The following is a 24,179-nucleotide window of genomic DNA, read 5'->3' as shown; positions in this document are numbered from 1 at the left end:
ATGGATTTATGTATACAATTTTTAAAAATGAGTTTCAATATCAATAGTGTATTGATTCAAAACTAGTTTGGTTTGGTTTCCTCTTTCTGAAAATGAGAATGTCTCTTGAATTAGCGGTATGCTCTTGATAAGAGACTGTAAAAGGTTTTTCTCTACTTTTTAGTAATCTTCCTAGCAGAGAAAGATTCTGCATCTCATAAAAATAATTTTCTGTGTTTCATGTTGCCTTTACCATGTCTCTGATTAGTCCACAGAACCACGTCTTCTCACTTTAAAAAGAACTAAGGTTTTTAAAACAATGATCTTACCTCCTATATTTACTTTTAAATTCTTTCATTGTCACATTGGTTAGATGCTTAACTAAGGATTGTTTCACAGTGACCTGTGATCCTATTTTGTCAAGTAATCAAACCTTTTGACATATTTGACAGCGTTGCCTTCCTAAAATCGAACTCTAAATGAAGCCTTCATGATCTCAAACTGACTTTGAGATTTCCCAAGGGCCTCTGAAAAATCTCGAAGGGTTTGTTCTTTCACCTGGTTAAAAAAAGAGATGTTAAAATCACTGAATTTACTTGTGAGGTGGAAATTCATGAAAAGCATTATTTAATAAAAAGAAATGTTGAACCTTCCCCAGGTTATATTTGTACAGGTAAATGCGGTATTTCAAAAGTTACAGAAGTTCCTAGAAATTTGTCAATGCCTTTGGTGTCCAGGATCTATCTCAATGCTGCTTTGCCTGATATTAGACAACAATAGTGTAATGTTGTCAGTCATAATTCCAGCAATTATTTTAAAATGTTTTATGTCACAGAAACAACCACATTTTCTTGTCAATGGAGTTATTTTTATAATGAACGCCCATCAGATCGTTAACCACGGCCATCTTCAGTATTTTGTCATCCAGAAATAGTGACTGTTTTACTCTGCTCATGCAAACAGCTCAGGCCAAAGAACTTTGTCTTTAACAAAAAGAAACTGTCTCAGAGACCTATGGAAATAACTGTCTGTGACAAGTACTCTGGGGTGCAAGCTTCTGATGTCGTTGCTTACATAACCTTGATATCGTCCTAATGAACTGAGTCAGGTTCTCCACAACTCTAGCAGAGAAGCTGACAGCTTCACAAAACTGCTAACTCAAGATCAAGCAGAACAAAATTAATTATTTAATATATTGGACTTGGTAAAGTGATAAGGAATGATTATTATGTTTTCTGGCTTTTGTTTGGAATATTGCTGACTCTTTAATACTCTATTTTCTGGATAGCAGGAAATTCCTTTTCCTTTCATCTTAAGCTATCTATCATCCAAAAAAATCTACTAAATTATACTTTTGTAAACAAAACAGAAACATTTATCTTTTTTTCCCTACCTGATCTCTTGAGAATTCAGAATTTGTTCTTGGGTATTCTCATTTGCATGACAATAGTTATTTGCACAGGTGCAAAAAAATTCTGTCTCCGTTATAATGAACATAATTGGAAACACTGGTTTATATGTTCAAGGCTTTGAATGGAATGGCTTATTTGAGAATGACACATAAAATCAGATATGACCAGACATATTTAAGGATCCAAGGTGGACATTATGGAGCGAATGTGTACAAATCCCTCTTGGAAGAACTAGGCTGATACCTGGCTTACAGGATTTCCAGACATATAGGTGAGTAAGAATGGTCATGTCCTGGCAAGCCTAAGAACATTAAAATATTTTGGAGACCTCAAAAGAAAAGGAATTTACCCAAACCTACAGGTATTGAAGGTGAAGTCTGACGGCAAGTTCTTGGCTTGGCTTGCTAGAAATGCAGAGGCTTTTAAAAGTCCAACAGGAGATTCTTCATTTTCTAGCAAAGCAAACTTAAAAAGGTCTATGTGCTCAATTATTATTTTTGCTGTACTTATATAAATATCATCTGGCCCAGTTTAATGAGACAAGAAACATTTTATAAACAAGAATAGTCTTTGATCAAAAAGTTTGATCAAAAATGGGGGTAACTGCGGACAGAAATCTTATGTTTCAATAGAAAACTGTAACATATCCTTGTGGGTGATCAGATTCTAGTCCTGTTGCTTGTTTTGGGGGATTTATATTATTTACCTGTAAACTGGACTGGATCCTTCCATCTTACACATATGGTCACCTCTTACCAAATACTATTCTAGTTTTCCTCAATGGGTGACTGTAACTCTCCAAGTTAACATTTTCATTTTTTTTCTCCCTTCCACCTGGCTTGTCATCAGTGAGAACTAAAACCTGATGGCCAAGATCCTTATTGTGACTCAGTGTTGTCTTGTAGCTGCTGTTTGGCCCCATGATCTGATACAGTCCTGCACACTGAAGCCAGACAAGTGGATCTAAATGTCTAGAAAGTCCTTACCACAGTAAATCATGTAAGAGCAACCATTACACCCAGAGCTGCTGCTATCAGGGCCACTCAGAAAGTCCACTGGAGGCTGGGCGTGGTGGCTCACACCTGTAATCCCAAAACTTTGGGGGGCCAAGGCAGGCGGATCACGAGGTCAGAGAGATGGAGACCATCCTGGCCAACGTGGTGAAGCCTGTTTCTACTAAAAATACAAAAATTAGCTGGGTGTGGTGGCATATGCCTGTAATCCCAGCTACTTGGGAAGCTGAGGCAGGAGAATCGCTTGAACCAGGGAGTCAGAGGTCGCAGTGAACCAAGATCACGCCACTGCACTCCAGCCTAGTGACCGAGCGAGACTCCATCTGAAGAAGAGGAGAAGGAGAAGGAGAAGGAGAAGGAGAAGGAGAAGGAGAAGAAGAAGGAGGAGGAGGAGGAGGAGGAGAAGAAGAAAAAAGAACAGTTGAACCCCTGTGTCTCCCATGCTCTCCTCCAGGAAATACTCTTGGTGGTGACATTAATGTCTATACCATCATAACAAAAATCCAGACCATAAACCAGGAAATCTGTCTGACTGCCATTGCCCTTCTCACTTCACCATCTAAAGATGCTTAGAGCTCAGTGTCCAGAGATCTTCTCAAGTGACTGTCCTCTGGCCTCAGACACTGAGTTTATAGTCAGCTCCAACCATTACTTTTGATTTTTCTTTTTGTTTCCATAGAAAGGCCCCTCATTAAATGCCTGATGGCTCCCCCATCCAGCAGATGTCCTCGACTTCCAAGTCTCAACAGATGGTTTAGCTGGTCCTTAATGAACACAAGGCGATCAAATGGAAAATGGACTTAGATTGTTCAAAGCAATGTACACTGTCTCTTTTTTCCTTGAGCAAGACGAGGACTCATAAAGACTCTATGATCAAACTCCAGCCGGCTCCTCTGAGCTCTTCTCAACTAGGCCTCCACCTTGAGCTCTAAAACTTACAAACTCAACACAAATGATTTCATCCATCCATCTCCCCCCTCATTAAAAAACTTGAAGAAACACTGACACAGTTTCTAACAGCTCAAGGCCACATCCCTAGGGTGACCCCATTCCATTCCCCTTCAAGTGCCTGTTTCAGAAAGCTCCAGGCTGCCAAAAAAATTGACAATGCATTCCAGCCAACACCTCTTCCTGCTGCTCTGCAAAAAAAAAAAAAAATTTTAAGTACTGAGTAGTAACTGAGTCATGATTCTTCAAACATTCCTAAGGGAAAAGGAAAAACTGGTGGTGCAAATTTTTCCTCTCAGAGGTGTAGTAAAGATAACACACTTTGTGATGCTTATCAATTTATCAAGGAAAAGCAGTAACTAGATCAGAGAAGTATGTGGCGTCACTGTTTAATTGCTCTAGCTCAGGGTTAGCAATACCCAAGTCCACACTGGGCTCCACACCTACTTTATGTGTGTGTTTGGATAAGTGACTGGAACTTTTTAAGTATCACTTTCTTCTAAATAAGAGCGAAAGAACCACTACCTACTTCACAGGGCTATTATAAAGATAAAATGAGAAATTATATGAAAAACACTTGGCATAATGCATGGCCTATAGAAAGCACTAATAATTCTTCTATATTATCACCTAAGAATATAAATTCCTGATCTTCAGATGGCCAGCCTGCCCACAAGAAATACCAGCAGAGCATCCATGCAACTTTTCCGGCTCTATACATCTTTAAGATGTCGTGTGACATGAACCGAAGGGTATCTACACATGACATTCCTCCAAACTCACATAGCATGCTCTCCTCTGTGAATTTGGGATGTGTCTTAGGAGACGTCCCAGGCATGTGAAAGAGAAATGTACACTAAATGAGCTAGAGACAGAAATGAAAAAGAAAGAACCAAGGCCAAGCAGTGACTTACATTTCAGGGTCTGTTCTATGTTTCCCGTCAACGTGTGCTGTTTTAATTAATGGGAGGTTCTCACATACTTCATAAGGGAACAGGCAAACATGTAGTTTGTTATAGCTTTAAGGCTCATTCAAACATTTAAGGGATGCAGTAAACCATACATTTTCCCCAGACATTCATCATCTTTGTGAGATCAAGTGCTCATAACCTAAAACATCTCTGACCTTTGAAATATCACCAAGGCTCCTCTGAAGTTTTATTCTAATAGCAAGACTAGTTTTTGATATTTGCCTTGTCGTACGAGATTTGAAAGCATCCCTCTGACTATCTGTGAAAGCCACTTCTATTTTCCTGCTGCTCAGATCATTAGTTGAGATCATGGACCACGTTAGACTATGGGCCCTTGGCCATATCCAGCCCACTGTTTAAAGAAAGTCTGTTTAAATAAAGTCTTATTTTGTCACAGCCAAGCTGTTCACATACCATCTATGGCTGCTCTCAGGCTAACATAGCAAAGTTGTATAGTTGTGACAGAAACTGTATGGTCAGCAAAACCTGAAATATTCCTCATCTGGCCCTTGATGAAGAAATTTGTCAACATCTGTTCCAGATCATTCTCTTGTTTAGAAAGAATAAATTCCACCTGAATACTACATATAGATCAGATTCTCAGAGAAGATTTTGGAATTTTCTATGTTACCATATTAGACACTTTTCTGATTGGCACAGAAATAAGCAACTGAAGATAGAATTACTCAACTAGGTGTTAGGAGTCATTAATTCATCAGTTAATTCATTCATTCCACATAATAACATAGTATCACAGTGGTAAATACTAGGGGTGGGATGTGAATGAAATATACAATGCCCCTGGCCCCATGGAGTGAGGATAAAGTAGGATAAGAGAGACAAAGAGTGACTCCTTCACTCACTCACTCATTCATTCATTCATTCATTCATTCATTCATTCATTGTCATGTGCTAGGAAATCTTTTAGATACTGGGTATATCACAGTCAAATACACAAACCATGCATTCTAATATGAGAGAGAGATAATCAGTAAACAAATATATATGCAGATGGCAGATATTAGCAATGCTGTGATGAGAATATTAGCTGAACCATATGAAGTGAACGTTTTTATAAGTCAAACATAGTTGAATACTGGCTGTTGCCTATGATTCAGTCTATCAGGGAGATGTGCTAGAGATTGATTTTTGGCTTTAAACTGGGAGGTCAAGGGAAGGGCTCACTGAGGAGATGACATGGGAGCTAAGGCTTGAATGAGGAGCAGCCTCTGCCCCGCCAATAGCTAAGGAAAGATTGCCAGGCAGGGAGAGGGAGTAGCTAATGAAAATCAAGCCAAAATAGCCTGGCTGCATAACTGAGAAAGAGAAAGACCAGCAGGACTGGAGCAATGTGAGCTGTGGTGAGAGAGGGAGGAGATTCAGGCAGAGAGGTTCATAACGGTCAGGCCAGATGGGGCCTTGCAGGTTAAAATAAGGATACTGGCTTTGACTCTGAGAGTAAAGGGGAAGTTTTAGTAGGGAAGTCACAGGATCTGATTTATGGCGTTTGTAATGCTTTCATTCCTCTATGTGCGAAATTGTTTAAGAGAGCAAGAGTGAAGCAGGGAGACTGGTTAGGGGGTAGCAATCTTAGCAAAACGAGATGTTATCAATGGAAGGTGGAAAAAAGTGGAGAGAGAGTCCCTAGGTGCTTAGGAGTCGAACTCAGTAGGAGCTGGCAATAGTTTGGATGTAAATTAAGAGGGAAAATGGGGGATTAGGGAGATGGCCTATCTTTCCAGTTTGAGTACCTGGCTAGATCGCTGTAATTCATAAACCTACTAGAGCTGGAAACCAATGAGTTCTTGGGGGGACATTACAGATAGAGTTTATAACCTGTTGAGCTTTTGACATCTTTAAGGCTTGTAACTGGGCTGAGCTGTCTGAAAGCTGAAGGAGAAAGGGAAACAGAAGTGGAGGTGGGGAAGGACATTCCTCAGGAGAGAGGATGGAGTTGGAAGAGTTGGCCACAGCTTGCATGGCTAATGAGTTCTGTGACTTCTTTTAGTCAATTCATCGATTCTCTTACCTCTAAATGGAAGAGTTAAACTCGATTTGGGGGTTTTTAATCCTTCCCCAGAGGTGACTTAGGGCTTATGCATGGGTAAAGGAGACAACAGATATTCTGGGTCCCACTCCCTGCTTAATCTTCCTATCAACTTTTTTACTCTCAAGTCATATCTATAAACATCTCATCTTGCACTCAGCGTATTTTCAAGTTTATTTTATTCTTTTTTTTTCTTTTTTTTTGTTTTGTGAGACGGAGTCTCACTGTGTCACCCAGGCTGGAGTGCAGTGACACAATCTCAGCTCACTGCAACCTCTGCCTCCCAGGTTCAAGCAATTCTCCTACCTTAGCCTCCCAAGTAGCTGGGACTACAGGCGCGTGCCACCACACTCAGCTAACTTTTGCATTTTTAGTAGAGACAGGGTTTCCCCATGTTAGCCAGGATGGCCTCGATCTCTGGACCTCATGATCCGCCCGCCTCGGCCTCCCAAAGTGCTGGGATTAAGGCATGAGCCACCGCACCCGGCCTATTTTATTCTTTTAGTCATAGGTCTAATACAGTGTCAACTTTTTTCTTCTGTGTACCAAGAATACTTTATTTAACTTTTGCATTTTTTTCTTTGAATGCAGCTGGAGTGTTTGTACTTTCTCAGGGGTCAAATGGGAGAATGTGGAAAATTATTGGCATGTCTTTTGGTGAAAATTAGGTTTCTTTTATGTCCCTTGGGTTAGACAGTCATTAAAACACAAGCAGTAGCACTACGACCACCCTTGGTTTCTCCATGTAACAAAATGGAATAAGGATGGAGCGATCTCAAATAGACAGTTCCTGAAAAATGCTTATAACCTGAAATTGTGCCCTGCAAACAGACCATCTTCTAAAACACTATATTGTGGTGTAAGCAGGTTTTAAAATTGTGCCTTGAGATGACTTCTTAAGAGCAACAGGTTTGGCAGAACTCTAGGCTGAGCTCCTGGACCAAACACATGAAGATATTCCAGGTTATGCAGGTTTAAAGGCCTTTTTGCCTCGTAATATGCTTTACATATCAAATGTTCTTCTCATTTGTTAATCAGATGAGGACAGTAACTGCTCTTTCTCTTTAGCAGAACGTGGCCTCTCACTTCATTCTCTGGATTTCTAAAGCATTTTATTGACATAACTCAGATCACAGACAATCCTGCTATGTGGCATTAGAGTACACACCTCATTCTCCTGCTAGATCACCCATTTATCAGGTTGTGTTTTATTTTTGCTTCTTCCACATATTATAGGCAGAGACTTATTGGTGGCGAGTAAACTGTTCAGTGAAGCAAAATTAGCCAAATGGATGACTTGTTGTAAACAATTAAGGAATTTAAAATGCAATTTATAAATTCTATCCCTTTATGGTTCCTGACTTTAGAAAAGGATTACACACAGTTAAAAAGCCAGTGGGATAATGCTTGCCAAAAAGAGGTGTGGACAGAATGAACTTGGTATAGCCAAAGGAGTCAATGTAAAAATGTTTCTCTTTCCCAGGTCTCGCCAGTCCAAGTTTTTGAAACTTCACTTACTCTAGCAAAACTAAGCTTCACTTAAATTTGGGGCATGTTTAGGGGAAAGACAACATTCTCACTGATTTTTTAAAAATGAGTTAAGACTTGAGATCATTATCTAAAAAGGCCTTTGGGGGGATACATGTTTCAAAATCTATAACCATAGTCACATACATTCTTAGAGCTAGAGCCTGCCTTATCCACTGGTGTAATAATATTCAGTTAATTGCCTGAGAAAAATTGTTTGAAAGCACTTGTAGGAAGTGTTTCAGTTTTAGAGACAGGTTAGTAATCCAGTTAAAAAAAAAAAGGAAAGCATAATTTATTCTAATAGATGTATCCTAAGAACATTTACAGAAGTACTTTACCATTTTTCAATAATTAAAGTTTAAAAATGCAAACAGAAAAAAAATCACTGAAGGACTCATGAAAAGGTAACTTTCATCAAGAAATCCTGGCAATTATTTAATGAAAGTAAAAAGCTAGGTACACAAAGATGTTCATTATGTTGTTGTTAGTACAAATTAAGGAGTGGAAACAATCTAAATTTTCAACAAAGAGGGTGTATCACCTGAGGTCGGGAGTTTGAGACCAGCCTGGGAAACATGATGAAACCCCATCTCTACTAAAAATACAAAAAATTAGCCAGGTGTGATGGTGGGCACCCGTAATCCCAGCTACTTGGGAGGCTGAGGTAGGAGAATTGCTTGAACCTGGGAGGTGGAGGTTGCAGTGAGCAGAGATCATGCCATTGCACTCCAGCCTGGGCAACAGAGCAGGATTCCATCTCAAAAAGAAAAATTTACATTAATATTATGGTGGTTTATTTAGCCATTAAAATGGTAGTTATGAAAGTTACGTGGAAACATGAAAACATGTCTGATATGTTAGCTGGAAACAGCAGATTATAAAATAGCACATACTACCTGATGTGCAAAAAGCATCCGTGGAAAGTTCTAGAAAATGACATGCAGTACTTTTTCAAAACAGAATAATTAAGATGGATATTGGCAATTTTAAATTTGCTCTTTTCTATAATCTTATTCTTAAAAATAACAGAATCAGACAAACATGAAGACAGAAGTCATGAATAGGAAATAAAAGCTTAGCAAATTAATACAACATAAATGTCAGGAAAAAGAAGTTCCAGTAACATCCGCACATTTCTCCTCATTTGTATTTCTTATTTGGGTTCTGGTCTAGCTCCTATGAAGCCATGTTTTGGGGTAGGTATTTGGAAGACATGACACTGTGCAGAACCACTTTTTAAAAAATCCCTCAATCGAACATTTTCATATTTCAAAAATTGCCAAACACGCTTTTGCTAGGAAATACCATTTAGAGTCAGTGAAGCCCAAGAATTAACTCTGCCAAGGGAGTCAGCTTAGAGAAGATGCATGAACTTTGCCCTTTCTAGCTCCTTGTGTTCTAATTTTTCTGGGCCTCTGAGAGATGAGGAGGTCAGAGTTCACTTTTTTAGGAGCATTCAGAAAAAGACTTTATGTCACACATTCTGCCCATTCAGTTTCACCATCAGGTGAGGCCTGGGGGTGGGGATGGGGGTGGGGATGAGGGTAGGGGAGAGGTCAGAGGAGGAGACCAAGTTTCCCTTGACCCTTCAAGGACCCTAATAAGGCTTTCTGGAAAAGTTTGCTTTTCTTTTCTTTTTTTCTTTTTTCTTTTTTTAATTTTTTGAGATGGAGTCTTACTCTGTTGCCCAGGCTGGAGTGCACTGGTGTGATCTCTGCTCATTGCAACCTCCACTTCCCAGGTTCAAGGGATTCTCCTGACTCAGCCTCCCAAGCAGCTGGGACTCTAGGCACCCACCATCACGCCTGGCTAATTTCTGTATTCTTAGTAAAGACAGGGTTTTTTGCCATGTTGGCCAGGCTGGTCTCGAACTCCTGACCTCAAAGGGATCCATCCACCTTGGCCTCCCAAAGTGCTGGGATTATAGACGTGAGCCACCGCACCTGGCCAAATTTCGCTTTTCTATCTGAAGTCCCAGAAAGTTGACCACATTCCATCTCACACCTTTAATGCCCCTCTGAAGCCCCAAAATTCAATATGAGGACTCCTTCCAGTGAGTTGGCTGGTGTCATTTAAATAAGATTGTCCTCCCTCATTGCCAAGGCAGCCCCACCTCCCTCCTGGGGTGAAACTGGAGGACCTCACGTTCACAGGCCACTCCTTACACAACTGCCTCCGAGCAGTCTTCCCACTAGCAGATCTGCTCATGCCGGAACCCCACAAGGTGCATTTCAAGCAACCCCAACCACTTCTGCACAGGGGTGGGGCGGGGGCAGGGCCTTGGCTGTGAACTCAAACCAGGATGCGAGAGAAAGCAAAGCAGGCCTACCTTAAAACTTTCCAGTTTTTCAGAGGATCCAAGTCAGAGACCAAGGAAACCATTGTCTAGGAGCCGGCTGAGGGCGAGTCCGGAGAGGAGGAGGCGGGGATGGGGTGCTGGGGAACAGACGGAGGATTCTGGACCCAGGCCGGGCCCTGGCGCCCCGCGGCTCCCTCCTTCCCGGGCTGACACGCACTTTTCCTGACTTCTCTCCACCCCGCAAATCAATCCTGCGCTCTCCTCCGTCCCACACCCGACTCCCAGCTCCACACCCCAGCTCCACACCACCTTTTAAAGCCCCGGTAATCTGCTCCAACTGATCAAATTTGACCTTTTTGTAGCCCACTTTATTCCAAGCACAGCTCTCACTTAAATCTCTCTTTATTAACACCGTCCTCCTCGGCTTTCTCTGGGAACAAACACAGATCAAGCCTGAAGCCTCTGGACTTTACCAGCAATCATTCACAGATTACTGCAAGCTGCAGCCTTCGCCTCCTTGGGGGTATTTCTCCTGCCTCGGAGATTTTGCTTTTCTTATTCCTGGCAGGAGACTGGTTAGCTTTCTTTCCTCCTTTTTTCGTGGCTTAGGCTCTGGGACTCTGACACTGGGCTTAGAGCTACCCTCAGAGGCTGTAACTACGTTACTGTTAGGATTTGTTTTTTAAAAATAATTTGGAACAGGGCTGCTTACAAGCTAGACTTTACTGTGTGCTTTCTGGCAGAGATTTTTTGCTACACTGCTCCCCCACCCTTTGCTGGCTTTCTTGTGTTTTTAAATAACATGAAGGAGAAAATGCAGAATCTCTTTAAACATGAAGAGAAAAGGGTATGGGCTCCCCCCAACCCACCCCCCACCACCTTGTGTATCTTTTGTCATTTATCGAAAACCAAACATCCTTCCAATAATTATTTGAAACTGTGCATGAGGGATGTTTTAAAATATCTGGGCAGTATTGCTTTCCTGTACTGTTTGTTCATAGTTTGTCTCCTTATCCCTCTCCCCCTCTATGGGTTCTTTGGGACTGTACTGATTTCTTGTTTTCATACATACTGCCTCTTAAGCAGAGGCTTCTAGGCTTGGAGGGTCCTGGTTGGAACTAAGACCTCTGCAGCTGAAGCTCTTCCTCCTGTCCTCAGGATCCTGGAAGGAGCCGACCTTGAAATCATCTGGTCCAGTGGCTTCCGGACCTTGGCTGGCCGGTCCGTCAAGATTTCTACTGCAGCTGCCTGCAACACGAGCTTTACTTGATAGTCTTTCTTTATATTAAATTCTTCTTTTTCTTACACTTATTTTAAAAGGGATTTTTAGAGTCATTCCCATAAATGGAAAATCAGCTTCACTGGTCTTTGGTAGAAGGCAAATGCAGGGAATAAGTAAAATAAAACAATTATTATTACGCCCAGACACTGAGACCAGCTAAAGGCTCTGATTTAGGTCTTTTTTTTCCCTCTGTGTTGCAAAGAGAGTTTCTGCAATGTTAAGAGTGTTAAGAACATACCTGCACCAGCCAGACACTTCCCTGAGAAGGAAGAGGGAAGACTGCAAGGAAACATGTTGTGGTTCAGTGCTTTGTCATGTCCTTATTACTTGAAAGCATCAGCCCGGAGGAAAGGTCCCAACTTCTTCCCTTCAAGCAGAGCCTTCTAAGAAAGGGAGTCTCTGTTCTTTCCTGAGGGGAAGATGCTCCCACAGCTTTTGGAAGCAGGTTGCTTTTACTGTCAGAAAGTTTTTGCCACTCCAAATGCCTATCCCAGCGTTTTAAATCCCTTTCTTACCACCCTGTTCTCCATGGACCCGTGGATCTTAAGATAGGCAGCTAACCTTCTGTTTAGATTTGTTTTCTCTTTAGCAGTCATGGATACTTTCCTTAATGGCTGTGAGTGACTTTCTTGAGAAGTGCAACTGTCTTTAGACTAAAATTAAAAGAGCATTTCATACCTTGTACAAAAATCATTGCCTTTCTGGAACTTCAAGCTTCTTCCTGGGCTGTCTATGTTGTCCCACCATGAATCTTAGACCACAGCGTAATCATGTGTAAACATTTACATAACACTTTTAATCCCCAAATACTTCACCAAATGTGGGTGATAATAATAGTTTTATATGGAGTTGTAGCTCCCAAAGGGTTCTGGGTACTTTGATAATTAATGAAATGTTTTTCCCTTTAGAAAGTTAGCAAGAAAGTAACAAAAGATTATAATGAAATAGTTTCTACAACTATAATGACATCATCCTCATCCTTATCCCATGGCACCACGGAAATTCAGGCCTGGGGAAGGAAGGGAAATGAGTTCTTAACGCTTAGAGTTCAGGGTTAATGGAGGAAAGGGGGTGGGATTTGACTTCTGGCCAAAGGACAAAAGGAGAAACTCATTTTCGTAGATTATGAAATACCGTTTTAAAGCAGTTGTCTTTTCAAAAACTTTTTAAAGGTAGTCAGTAGAATGTTCACTCAAATAAAATCTTGTACCAAGCCCAGGTACCGAAACAGATACAGTAGTAGCTGAAGTTCATTATTAGGGACTAGGAACAGTTCTAATTTCATTAGGTGTGTTGACTCATTCACTCCTCATAACCAACTTGTTTATGAGGTAAGTTATGAGTTGTACTCCCCATTTGTTAATGTAAATGAAGACATTTAGGTGTGGAGAAATTAAGGAAATGGTCTGAGCTTTCATGGCACTGAACTTACAAGGGATGCCTGTGGATCTGGCGAGTAACCGCCACACAGCACTTCTTTCTTAAAAGGGATTTTTAAAGTCATTTCCATAAATGGAAAATCAGCTTCACTGGTCTTTGGTAGAAGGCAATTGCAGGGAACAACTAAAATAAAACAATTATTGTTATGTCCAGACACTGGGGTGGGGATGGGATTGGGGTTAGAATCAGGATAGGGATGGGTAAGAGGAATCCCCTGAGTCTCACAGATTCACTCCTAAGACCCTATAGAGAAACCCTAGAGTTTAGGAGGATAACATTTGAAACCCACTTCCCAAAAGTATTTAGAGAGGAAGGAGAGAAATTAACTTTTAAAGGATGCGTTGAGTCCAAGAAGGGCAGAATATTTTGCCTTTTTCTTTTTCTTAATTTCAAGGTCCAAGTGTGTGTTTATGTTTACATATACTGGAGATTAATTCCATGCTATCACATGCTGCACATTTCTTTTTTCCTTTTCCCTAAGTATTTCATTCCTGATTTCAATGGATCACACACCTAATGGATCTGTTTCCTACTAAGAAATAGGCCATCAAGATGATTAATTCATCTTCAACAATGAGGGTGCTTCCTAAAAACAAACAAACAAACAGAAATGTTGCCTTGCTCAAAACTGGGCCAACTATTTATCTGTAATACAAAAAGGCAACAGTAAATTTTCTATTTATAAAAATAAGAGTTAGGTTCAGCATTAATAAACTTCGGCCCTGAATTATAGTTTTCCACCATGTCAGTCTATAAACTGTAAGAGTTCATTCTCTTTGTCTTCTTTTTCACAATTTTGATACAGATACTCCTTTACATCAAAAAAATTTTGTTTGCATTTGTAATGATTCTTAAAGAGTCACCTCTCCTGAGAGTTCCCTGTCTGTTTAAAAAAAAAAAAAGTTTAATCCATGTAACGCAACATTCATGATTGTCCTGATAGTACCAGTAGCAAGGCTCGTCACTTTCCTTTTCATAGAGCTAACATTTCTGTGATCTCCTTCCCCCTTCCTTTGGTTTCTTCAGTAGAGAAGCCAAAACCACAACCGAATTCCAAACAAAAATAAAGCCCACTGTTTGTACCTCCTCCATCCAAGCAAGCCCAAGCCTCCGAGCCTGTGGTTTCCACATGTACTGGGGTTACAGTCATGAGGGAAGTGTGGGAAAATGTGGAGTATCAGTCAGGAGGCAACACTAGGAGCCGAGGAATCTGCATTTCTATCAGACCTTGGCAGAGAGTGCCCTGGGAAATGCAGATATAGAAGGTCAGGAGAACGTATCTCCTGGTTATACAGTATCCCAGGTGGGTTTTCATGTGGTTGAGGATAATATCATTAGCACCAAAGGTGAAAAACCATGGAAGCTCATCTTATTTTAGCAGAAGAGTAGGATGGGCCTCGTGGCATGAGTAAGCCAAACAAGGAAAAAGGCTTTCACCATCAACTGTAGGTAAAGCCAACCATTTAATCAGGCTCTGGAAAGACAGATGTGGTGTCTTAGTAAGTTGCTGCCCCACAAAATGTCTACCTTCCTGATAGAGACTTAAAAAAAAAAAACTGGTTTGTTGGGGAAGAAATACAACATTTTCTTTGTCATTTTTTTCATTTGTCTTTCTATGGGTGTCTCCGTTTCTTATAAACTACAGTTTTCTTGCTAAGGATCTGATTATCCTAAACATTTTGTGTTTTTGTTGTTGTTTTGGAGAGGCTTGCTTTAAACTTATTTATTCCTAATTATGTTACTTCCTGGTTAAAATTCTTTTCCTTTCTGGTTTTCCTAGTTTTTTTTTTTTTTCTTCTTATTTTTGCTGGCTCTTACCTTCTTCTCAGGTGGGTAAGCTCTCTCTCTCCTCTGAAGAAAGTGAAATGACTAATAAATGCATTCTACTGCTGCAAAAGAAGATTTCCCGATCTTGTTAACGTGCCAAAATTTTAAGGTTAGCAGATGGAGTGAGCTAAGAAACCCCAGCACTTGCCCTGGACCCCAGAAATAGGACCCGGCTTTCCACGCTTTTCATAGCAAACCACAGTGTGGCAACAATCATAGGCAAGGGTTCCAAGATAAAATACAGCTCACCCAGTGTACATCAGATTTCAGAGAAACGACAAATAATTTTTTAGTATAAGTATGGCCCTAACCATTGCATGGGATATACTTATGCCAAAAAATAAATAAATAAATAAAAAATCATTGTATTTTTATCTGCAATTCTGCTTTGTGTTCCTCTGTTTTTATTTTCTAAATCTGGCAACCCTCTGCTAAATGGACTTTTAAATAAAAATTACCAACATCACTGTGGTGATTATTTTTTATTTATGGAGGTGGGTAATGGTACCTTTGACTTTATTAACTAGACATCAAAATAAATTTATTTGTTCTTCAAGCTTTATATTGTTTTAGTTATTATAAGCCAAACATAAAAAAGGCCTTTTTGAGGTTGCTTTTTGAACAAAGCAGTGATAGGATCAAAATATGCCTATTTCTTCAAATACTGAAAATTAGGGAATTCCACAGTCTTCTTGTCCTAAGATTGGCTAGTTGAATGCATTTTTAAGTGTTGGTAATATTGATGTGTTGAGAAGCATTGAAACTGATGTTTTGTAAAACATGGGGGCATGTCTATATTATATTTATTTTATGCACAGTAACTTGGTAGTTAATGTAGTGGCTATGTTTTCTTATTTTTTTTTCCCAAGCATCAGCTCTCACTGTAAAAAATCTGCACCTGAATAGTTAGCCATTAATCTTGAGTTACGTAAGATGTGTTTTGTACATATCCTCACTTTAATGATGTCTGTAGAGACAAACTTCCAAAGATGGCTTTTTTCTTTCTCTTTTTTAGATAAATGAATGTAACTTTAATGGAATTTCAAGTGCTTTCGTGTTTTGCTCACAAAACCTGATACAATGAAAAGTCTATGAACAAAGATATGTGTTTTGGTCCTTCATCAATGACTTAGGAATTGCTATTATGTATCACTTGATAAGCTACAAAAAAAAAAAAAAAAAAAAAAAATTCTGAAGGGCCTCTAAAGAGACAGCTTCAAAACCCGCTACATACATGCGCAAGACCCAATGCATCATTCGGGGTCCACATATGTGTCTGACATTCTGCTGGTGCTTAGGCTCTCCTAACAATTGGGAAGGAATGCTTTTTTCATTTGGAATCTTGGTCAGCTGAACAGGAGGGTAAAATGGATTAAAGCCAGGCAAAGGGGAATGTTGGATCTCTGCCAGGCATATTTTAAAGTGAGAAAGGAAGAGAGGAAGGAGACTCACACCCAGCCAGCTGCTTTTCATACCATTCAAAGGAATCACAGGCCAAATTTGGTACGTACAGCCGGGGGGCGGGGAGGGGGAAGAGCTTTAACTCCTATACTGCCATGGGAGATGAGATTTTCAAAGCTGCGTCATGTTCTTCTTTTAATTTCCAGTCTGCCTTTGTTAGCACACAGGGCTCACACCCACAGGGACAAAGGAAATGCCCACAGGAAAAATGTGTGGCTCAGATAGTCTCCATATCATAGGCCAGGGAATCAAACCTGAAACATTGATCTTACAGGCTTTTTTGGTTTTGTTTTTCTTTGAATGGCAGCTTTAGAATGTTCTGGGTTTTGTGTGCTTACAAACAAGACTCCTTATCTGTTTTTAAGAGGGAAATCTGAGTTTTCAAGGAAAGCCAAATACAGTTGCCAAGTTGCCAGTCAAAGAAACAATGTCAACACCTGCTCAGAGAGAAGGAATTCCTAACCCGGAATATTGCCCTTGAATTACTATGAGAAAAATGTAAGCCTTCCCTTATTACCCACTCCCCACTCCCCCGCAAAAACTCCAGCAGACATAAGTAAAGTTAAAATGTACCACAAATTCACTTGAAGACAGATCTAAAAACTAACTTGTTAATTTAATTCATGGTGGTAACCGCTGCACACAAATATTGATTGATTATTGATTGATTACATAAAGCATTTGTTGAGCAATCAAATCATCCGTTTAGCATGTCAAAACATTTTCCGATTTGGCTACAGGTAAGGCAGTACTTCCCACTGTGGTGAGGAACCTCTCTCCCCCGCCCCCCTCCCTCCCTCCCTCCTTCCCCCCTCCCTCCCTCCCTCCTTCCCCCCTCCCTCCCTCCCTCCTTCCTCCCTCCCTTCCTTCCTTCCTTCCTCCCTCCCTCCCTCCCTTCCTTCCTTTCTTCCTTCCTTCTTCCCTCCCTCCCTCCCTTCCTTCCTTTCTTTCTTCCTTCTTCCCTCCCTCCCTCCCTCCCTTCCTTCCTTCCTTCTTCCCTCCCTCCCTCCCTTCCTTCCTTTCTTTCTTCCTTCTTCCCTCCCTCCCTCCCTTCCTTCCTTTCTTCCTTCCTTCTTCCCTCCCTCCCTCCCTTCCTTCCTTTCTTTCTTCCTTCTTCCCTCCCTCCCTCCCTTCCTTCCTTCCTTCTTCCCTCCCTCCCTCCCTTCCTTCCTTTCTTCCTTCCGTCTTTCCTTCTTCCCTCCCTCCCTCCCTTCCTTCCTTTCTTCCTTCCTTCTTCCCTCCCTCCCTTCCTTCCTTTCTTCCTTCCTTCTTTCCTTCTTCCCTCCCTCCCTCCCTTCCTTCCTTCTTCCCTCCCTCCCTCCCTTCCTTCTTCCCTCCCTCCCTCCCTTCCTTTCTTCCTTCCTTCTTCCCTCCCTCCCTCCCTCCCTTCCTTCCTTTCTTCCTTCCTTCTTCCCTCCCTCCCTCCCTTCCTTCCTTTCTTCCTTCCTTCTTCCCTCTCTCCCTCCCTCCTTCCTTCCTTTCTTCCTTCTTCCCTCCCTCTCCCTCCCTCCTTCCTTCCTCCCTCCTTCCTCTCTTTCCCTCCTTCCTTCTCCCTTCCTCCTTTCCTTCTCCCTTCCTTCTGCTTTCCTTCTCCCTTCCCTTCCCTTCCTCCTTCTCTCCTTCCTTCTTTCCTTCAAAGTTTTTGATTCATTGTAGACCAGTACTTTTGTTAAATACAAATAAAATCGAGCTATTAGAAAAACAATATAAACCCCATTGAGAAAAGTATTAGATTAACAGCCATAAAATTACTCTGTCGAATTGCTATGCATTTCCAAATTCTTACTCCTAATCATCGTAAACTGTAATAAACAATCCACAGACCGTGCTGGTCCACTTTCGACACCCTGGGAAGCCCTGATAAAACGTATTCCCCAACAATAAGAAAACAATTCACAGAGATGTTTAAAGAGTCATTTTAGGATCTACACTGAACTAGAAGCTTTATAATCTAAGGTGAATAGAAACTATATCCATTTATACTATTGATGAAAAGAAAAAAATACACTATTCTAGTAAAAAATGAAAAGTTTACCTCAATGATCTCAGTAGTTACTTGATACCAAACATTTCTAAAGTCATAATTTAATGAGAAATTTAAAACTCATTTATAATTACATGAATGATTTAAAAGTTGGGACATGAGTCCATTGAAAATACATCTTTGTTTACCGGCAAAGTTGGAAATTGGTAGCTGTGCTCTGGCTCCAACTGGTTTCTTGAATTCCTATTATTGTTATTATTTTTTGCCACATTAAAGAGAGGAAAACAAAGCTCACCTGCTAGTTAACCACACTTTAAGGTATCTCAATCTGTAAAAATCTCAATGACCTCCCCCAGAAAGCTATGTAGACTATAAAATATTTCAGAGTGTTTCTAACATAATTTCTGCTATTGTACTTCAACATTTTTTTAGATCACTAAACAATTGAGATGGAGTTGTAAGTCTAAGGATCTAAAATGAAAATAGAGAATTATATTAAATGAACACATAAAATTTAGTATGTATCAGGGAGTGTTCTAAAGGCTTTACAAAAACTAGCCCACTAAATACTCATAACAATCTCTGAGGTATGGTCTATTTTAATCTTCATTTTATAGGTGAGGAAACTAAGCACAGAGAGGGTAAAGGATGATTATAGTTTGTGGGTGTCAGAGGCCAAATTTGAAGGCAGGAGATCTAGCTTGAGAGTCCTACTTAATTCCTTACAGAAAGGGCATCTTCTAACTGACATCAGAAAGAAGGATAAATAAAGCATCTTTAGAATCATACGGATCATTCAGTAGGACAATTGAATGAACACTGTGATTTAAATAAATACTTTCCATGAACATATTTAATTCATAGAACATAGTAGACGGCAGAAACTATAGGTTTAACCTTAGATCACTGAAGATTCATTGGTAATCCTTTCACCATTCACCCCTCCTTTTAAAAACCAAATCTCTGTCCTTTGAGCAAGAGAGCTATAGTAATATCATGACCACTTGCTTGCCGTCATACTTTGCTTTGTAAACATCCATCCCTAATTTGTCCTTTATAAAGGAAAATAATTCCCACTTTAGCTCTCATATATGTTGATACATATGTAATTACATATGTATATGTAATATACTCTACCAGAATTTATAAAAGGATCAATGTTTTTTCAGGTGTAGGCAACAGAAACTATGCAAGCATTTCCAGAATCCAGAGAAGGATTAGTATTGTCATATATAAATCAAAGCCTACATACATATAAGTACTATTATGAGGGAGACATTCCCAAGGGGTAAAGGACAGAGCTAGACAACAATAATTGTAGTAGGGTTCTGTTAGCATAAACTTTAACAAATACATAACGGGAATATAAAAACTTGAATATAAAATATATTCTTGAATATAAAATCTAATAGATAATTTTTATTAGAAACTGGAATAATTAGTCAGAGAAACTGGAATAATTAGTCAACTAATGTCATATGAAATATTATGAGAATGCTGTGGAGGTAAAACGATTAGATCTTCAATTCATATTCAAAACCAAAATAAATAACAGACAGAAAAGTTAAATATACAAAGTGAAGCCATAGAAAATTAGAGAAAAACATAAGGAAGGCAAATTTTTGTCTTGATAATTTCTTTTCTTGCTTTTATGTGAAAGCATTTATAAATTACAATTTTAAATAAAATACAATTATTAAAAATATAAAGAAAAGTTCACGTTTGAGTTCATAAAAATCCGTTTATCAAAAACATCATATATAACAGTAAAAATGAAAGACAAATTAAGAAATATATATGGATCTGTTAACGAGTAAAACCCTGTGGATACAATAATAGATAATACGTATGCAAAAGCCCAAATCAGAAAATGTATGGAGGAAGAAATTCAAATGAAACAATGCATATAAAAACTATCTCTGTAAGAATCAAGAAATATAAGTTAAAACAAAATGTAATATAGCTTTTTACCCATCAAACTGGTAAATGCCTTTAATTGATTATATGTAATGACACAATGAGGTACAATGAAATAGGCCCACTCATATGTGGCTGGTGTGTGTTTCAATTGCTGTCCAGAAAGCAATTTGGTAGCATGTATCAAAAATTAAAGGCAACGTTATATTTGACACAGGATTTTTATTTCTAAAAGTTTTCTTCTTAAAGGTTTATGTGCAGGATATTCATAGTAGTATTAATTATATTAATAAGCTATCAGAAGCAACTTAATGTCTCATAATTTAATGTGGGTTAAATATATATGCATATGACATATCTATAAAACTGGATACTATGGAACAATCAAAAACATGTTTTGGTGGAATGACTTTAAAAGACTTTTGAAATGAAATAACTGATCAAAGGGCACAAAACGGTACACAGAATATGATATCAATATTTTGTATTGCTACCAGGACTGTAAACTCAACTGCCCATAGTCCCCAGAGAGGAACCGTAGAGGTACTGTGGACAGGGAAGTTGTCTATTAAAATGCAACAGTATTTTTTTCTCTTGCTTTTCTAGAAACATTCAGCCGTCTTGGTCTAGCTTTCTCTTTTGTAATGATCTTTCCTCCCCACACCCATATTTCTTTCCTTTCACTCTAATTGAAGACCAGCCACAGGAAAATCTCTAGGGTAAGACAGCATAATAACTGGCAAGACAACTCAGTACCAACAAAGGGCAAGTAGGTGCGGGTGTGGCAAGAGGAGAGAGGAGCTCTCCGAAGACAGGGGCCCTAACCCAGCTCCAATTTTCCCATGCCACCGCAGACCGGAGCCCAGACAAAATGCACTGAGGTGCTTCCAGTTTTTGACTTCCAACATTCATACTTATATGTGCAAATGGAAAAAAATACTGGAAAGAGGCTGGGCGGCATGGCTCATGCCTGTAATCCTAGCACTTGGGAGGCTAAGGCGGGCAGATCGCCTGAGGTCAGGAGTTCGAGATCAGCCTGGCCAACGTGGTGAAACCCCATCTGTACTAAAAATACAAAAATTAGCCGGGCGTGGTGGCGCGTGCCTGTGATCCCAGCTACTCGGGAAGGTGAGGCACGAGAATCGCTTAAATCTGAGAGGCAGAGGTTGCAGTGAGCCAAGACTGCAGCATTGCACTCCAGCCTGGGTGACAAAGCGAGAATCTGTCTTAAAAAAAAAAAAAAAAAGATGGAAAGAAATATACAAAAGTGATACAATTATTGGTACAATGTCAATCATTGAATTTTATTTTCTTTATACCTTTCCTTATTTACTATGTTCTTTCCATATATTTCTTTCTATAATCAGAAAACCAGGACTAGTCTCATATTCTATTTAGTCATCCTTTTAGGAGGTAAAAAGTAGTTTTAGAAAAAAAAAAAAGGTCCTATTTTGAAGTTTGCCTCTGACCTTCTATTTTGAAATATATCCACACAGCTACATTCTTATAGACTGTTGTTATTTGTACAAACATTTCTTACTCATCTGAAGCTTCTTTGAAAAGCAGGGCTTCAAAAATGTGTCTAATTTTTCTCCCTTATGGCTTGCACTAATCATTTTTGGCCTCGTTTTCAGCAAATCATATCTACTGTCTTCAAGTATTTCTAGGTGATGTTAAGCAATTTTCTAATCTAGTGGTAGAGTTTATTGATGATACGATTTTGACAGTTCACTGGCCAAAGTGTCTTTTATTATATAAAATATTAGGACATTCCATAATGATTTGAACCAGCATGGCTTTGGAAGCAGAAAAGAAGGCTTTAAGGTTTACGCTAGCACTGCCATGCCATCTCTGGGACACATGCTCCTCTGGATAGTCACCTTACAAATGGGGATTAAAAAAAGAAAGGGGAATATAGAATGTAGCCAAGCAGTGCAGCACTCGATCTAGGAAAAAAGAATGTAACAAGCTCAGCTGATTGAGGGTAATGATAAAATAACTGGGAAAAACTACAGAGCCCTGTCTTTATGTAGGGACAAAGAATGCTTTTCACAAAGCTCAAAATGAATTAATTACAGAAGCACTGCTGTACACGGACAATAATCTTTATATACCTCCGCCTCCGGGTATCTGCTGTTTAAAGGCTAAGGTTTCCTGAAAAACAAGCTTGTTCTGACCATTTCTCTCCTGTTTATAAAGCTTGCGTTTTATGAAAATTGGGAAACCAGAGAGAAAAAGCTTTAGTTCACTTTTAACCAGCCGTTGTTTTTTTCTAATTTCTCTGTTTTACTCTAAGCATGTTCTGTTTTTAAAAGTATTAAATGAAAAATGAAAATTGATGATAGCCTAAAAACAACTATATCCTAGCTATTAGGCCAGCATTACTGGACCAGAAAACATTATAATTCAGTTTCAAAAAAGGCTTGATATAACCTTTAAAATAAGAGTTTGTGTGTGTGTGTGTGTGTGTGTGTGTGTGATATCAAACCTTAAGGGCTTTCTTCCCACTGAAGCATTAAAAAGTGAGAATTCTGATTTCTAGTTGACAACGTTTCAATGAATATGTCACTTTATAATTACAAATGCAAGGGAGGAACTTTTTGTAACTGAATATTTAACACATATTAAAGTTCTAACGCACACCACATAATTTTTGTCTGAGATTGTCTCTGAAGGGGGTATCTCAAATCATTCATGTGAAAACTCAAAATAATTTTCTGAGATGAGTTCACTATGAAAACAGGGATATGACCCGCTGCCCTGTAGCTTTTCCTTCCCTGCACTCCTGTGTGTGTGTGTGTGTGTGTTTTCATAACATAATCCTTATAGGCAAATAAAGATTAAAAGGAGTAGACGGTAAATATTTCCTGTAGAGGCAGGAGGTAGAGAATGGTTAAATTCACTGTCTTTCAAATTTTCACTTTGCTTAATTCTAGAACACTTCTGATTCCTGTGGCAGCTCTTCCAGTGAGATGGTAGACCACCTCAGGATGGAAATGTATTTCTTCACCCCTTTCTCTACTTCCCTGTGACCTCCTGCAAATAAGGTGAGGCTGTTTATTTTCTCACTTGATTTCCCTTCTTTGAGTTGAATCACAGAATGTAGCAAACTTGTAATAGCAGATTGAGAAATATGGAACTATTTCAAGGGTTTCTGGTTTATAACTTCCTTTTAAAAGAATTAACCCATTCTAGGAATTCTTTTTTTTTTTCAAATGGATCACAAGGTGATCCTGATCTGTATTATGATTGGCCTATTGGGTGCCTTCCTGATATGGTAGCCCAGGGTCATTTTTTATTGCCTCCTGTAGATACCCAAGACCAGAAATCTATAGGTATAGAGAGTCCAAAGGAGATTTCTCTTCATGATAACCCTTAATGTGGGCATTATCTCATGTAATGCTCACAGAAGCACGATGAGGCATGTACTGTTTCTGTGTCACTGAGGAAATGAACACATAGCTAAAGCAGCCCTGCCCGGTAGGCGGTGGCACAATTGTGAGCAATTCCAGCTCCTGTGTGGCTCACTCCAGAGCCAGTGCTTTACCAGAGGTTTTCAATCTTGGTCTAGAGCTTTTGTTTTATTTATTTATTTTTCCAGTTTTGGAGGTTCCACTTGCAGAAAACATTTCTTTTTACATTAGTTTTTTTTTTCTAATGGACAAATAAACATGATATATATTTATGACGTACATCCTGATGTTTTGATATACGTATGCATTGTGGAATGGCTAAATCAAGCCCATTAACATATCTATTGCCTCACATGCTTTGCATTCTTTTGTGGTGAGAACACTTAAATCCTACACTCTCAGCAATTTTCAAGTGTAAGAGACATTGAATACATTTACTATAGTCACCACGTTGTGCAATGAACCTCTTGAACTTCTTTCTCCTAACTGAAGTTTTGTGTCCTTTGACGAACTTCTCTCCAATTTCTTCCCCCATCCCTCCCATTCTCTAGTAACCACCCTTCTACTCTCTGCTTCTATGAGATGGTTTTCTGTGGATTCCACATATAAGGGAGACCATGCAGTGTCTTTCTGTGCCTGGCTTACTTCACTTAACA

The 24,179-nt window shown here is 39.5% G+C and overlaps 1 protein-coding gene across 5 annotated transcripts in view; it reads right to left on the bottom strand.

The window, feature by feature from the left end:
* The window catches only part of CELF2 (CUGBP Elav-like family member 2), an 866,142-nt gene that overhangs the window by 528,334 nt on the left and 313,629 nt on the right, over window positions 1-24,179 (bottom strand). For 3 of the 5 annotated variants that reach the window (XM_045361822.3, XM_045361824.3, XM_074000993.1), the window contains exon 1: window positions 10,230-10,488. The exons of 1 other annotated variant lie outside the window; for it this stretch is intronic. In XM_045361822.3, the coding sequence (XP_045217757.1) occupies window positions 10,230-10,282 (53 nt within the window). In that variant the 5' untranslated portion in view covers window positions 10,283-10,488. Of the gene's footprint in view, window positions 1-10,229; window positions 10,489-24,179 lie in introns of those variants that run through there. One more of the 5 variants, XM_074001008.1, reaches the window with a different exon arrangement.

Source organism: Macaca fascicularis, chromosome 9 (assembly GCF_037993035.2).
Source record: "Macaca fascicularis isolate 582-1 chromosome 9, T2T-MFA8v1.1".
NCBI lineage: Eukaryota > Metazoa > Chordata > Mammalia > Primates > Cercopithecidae > Macaca > Macaca fascicularis.
This window is presented reverse-complemented; position numbering and strand designations above follow the sequence as displayed.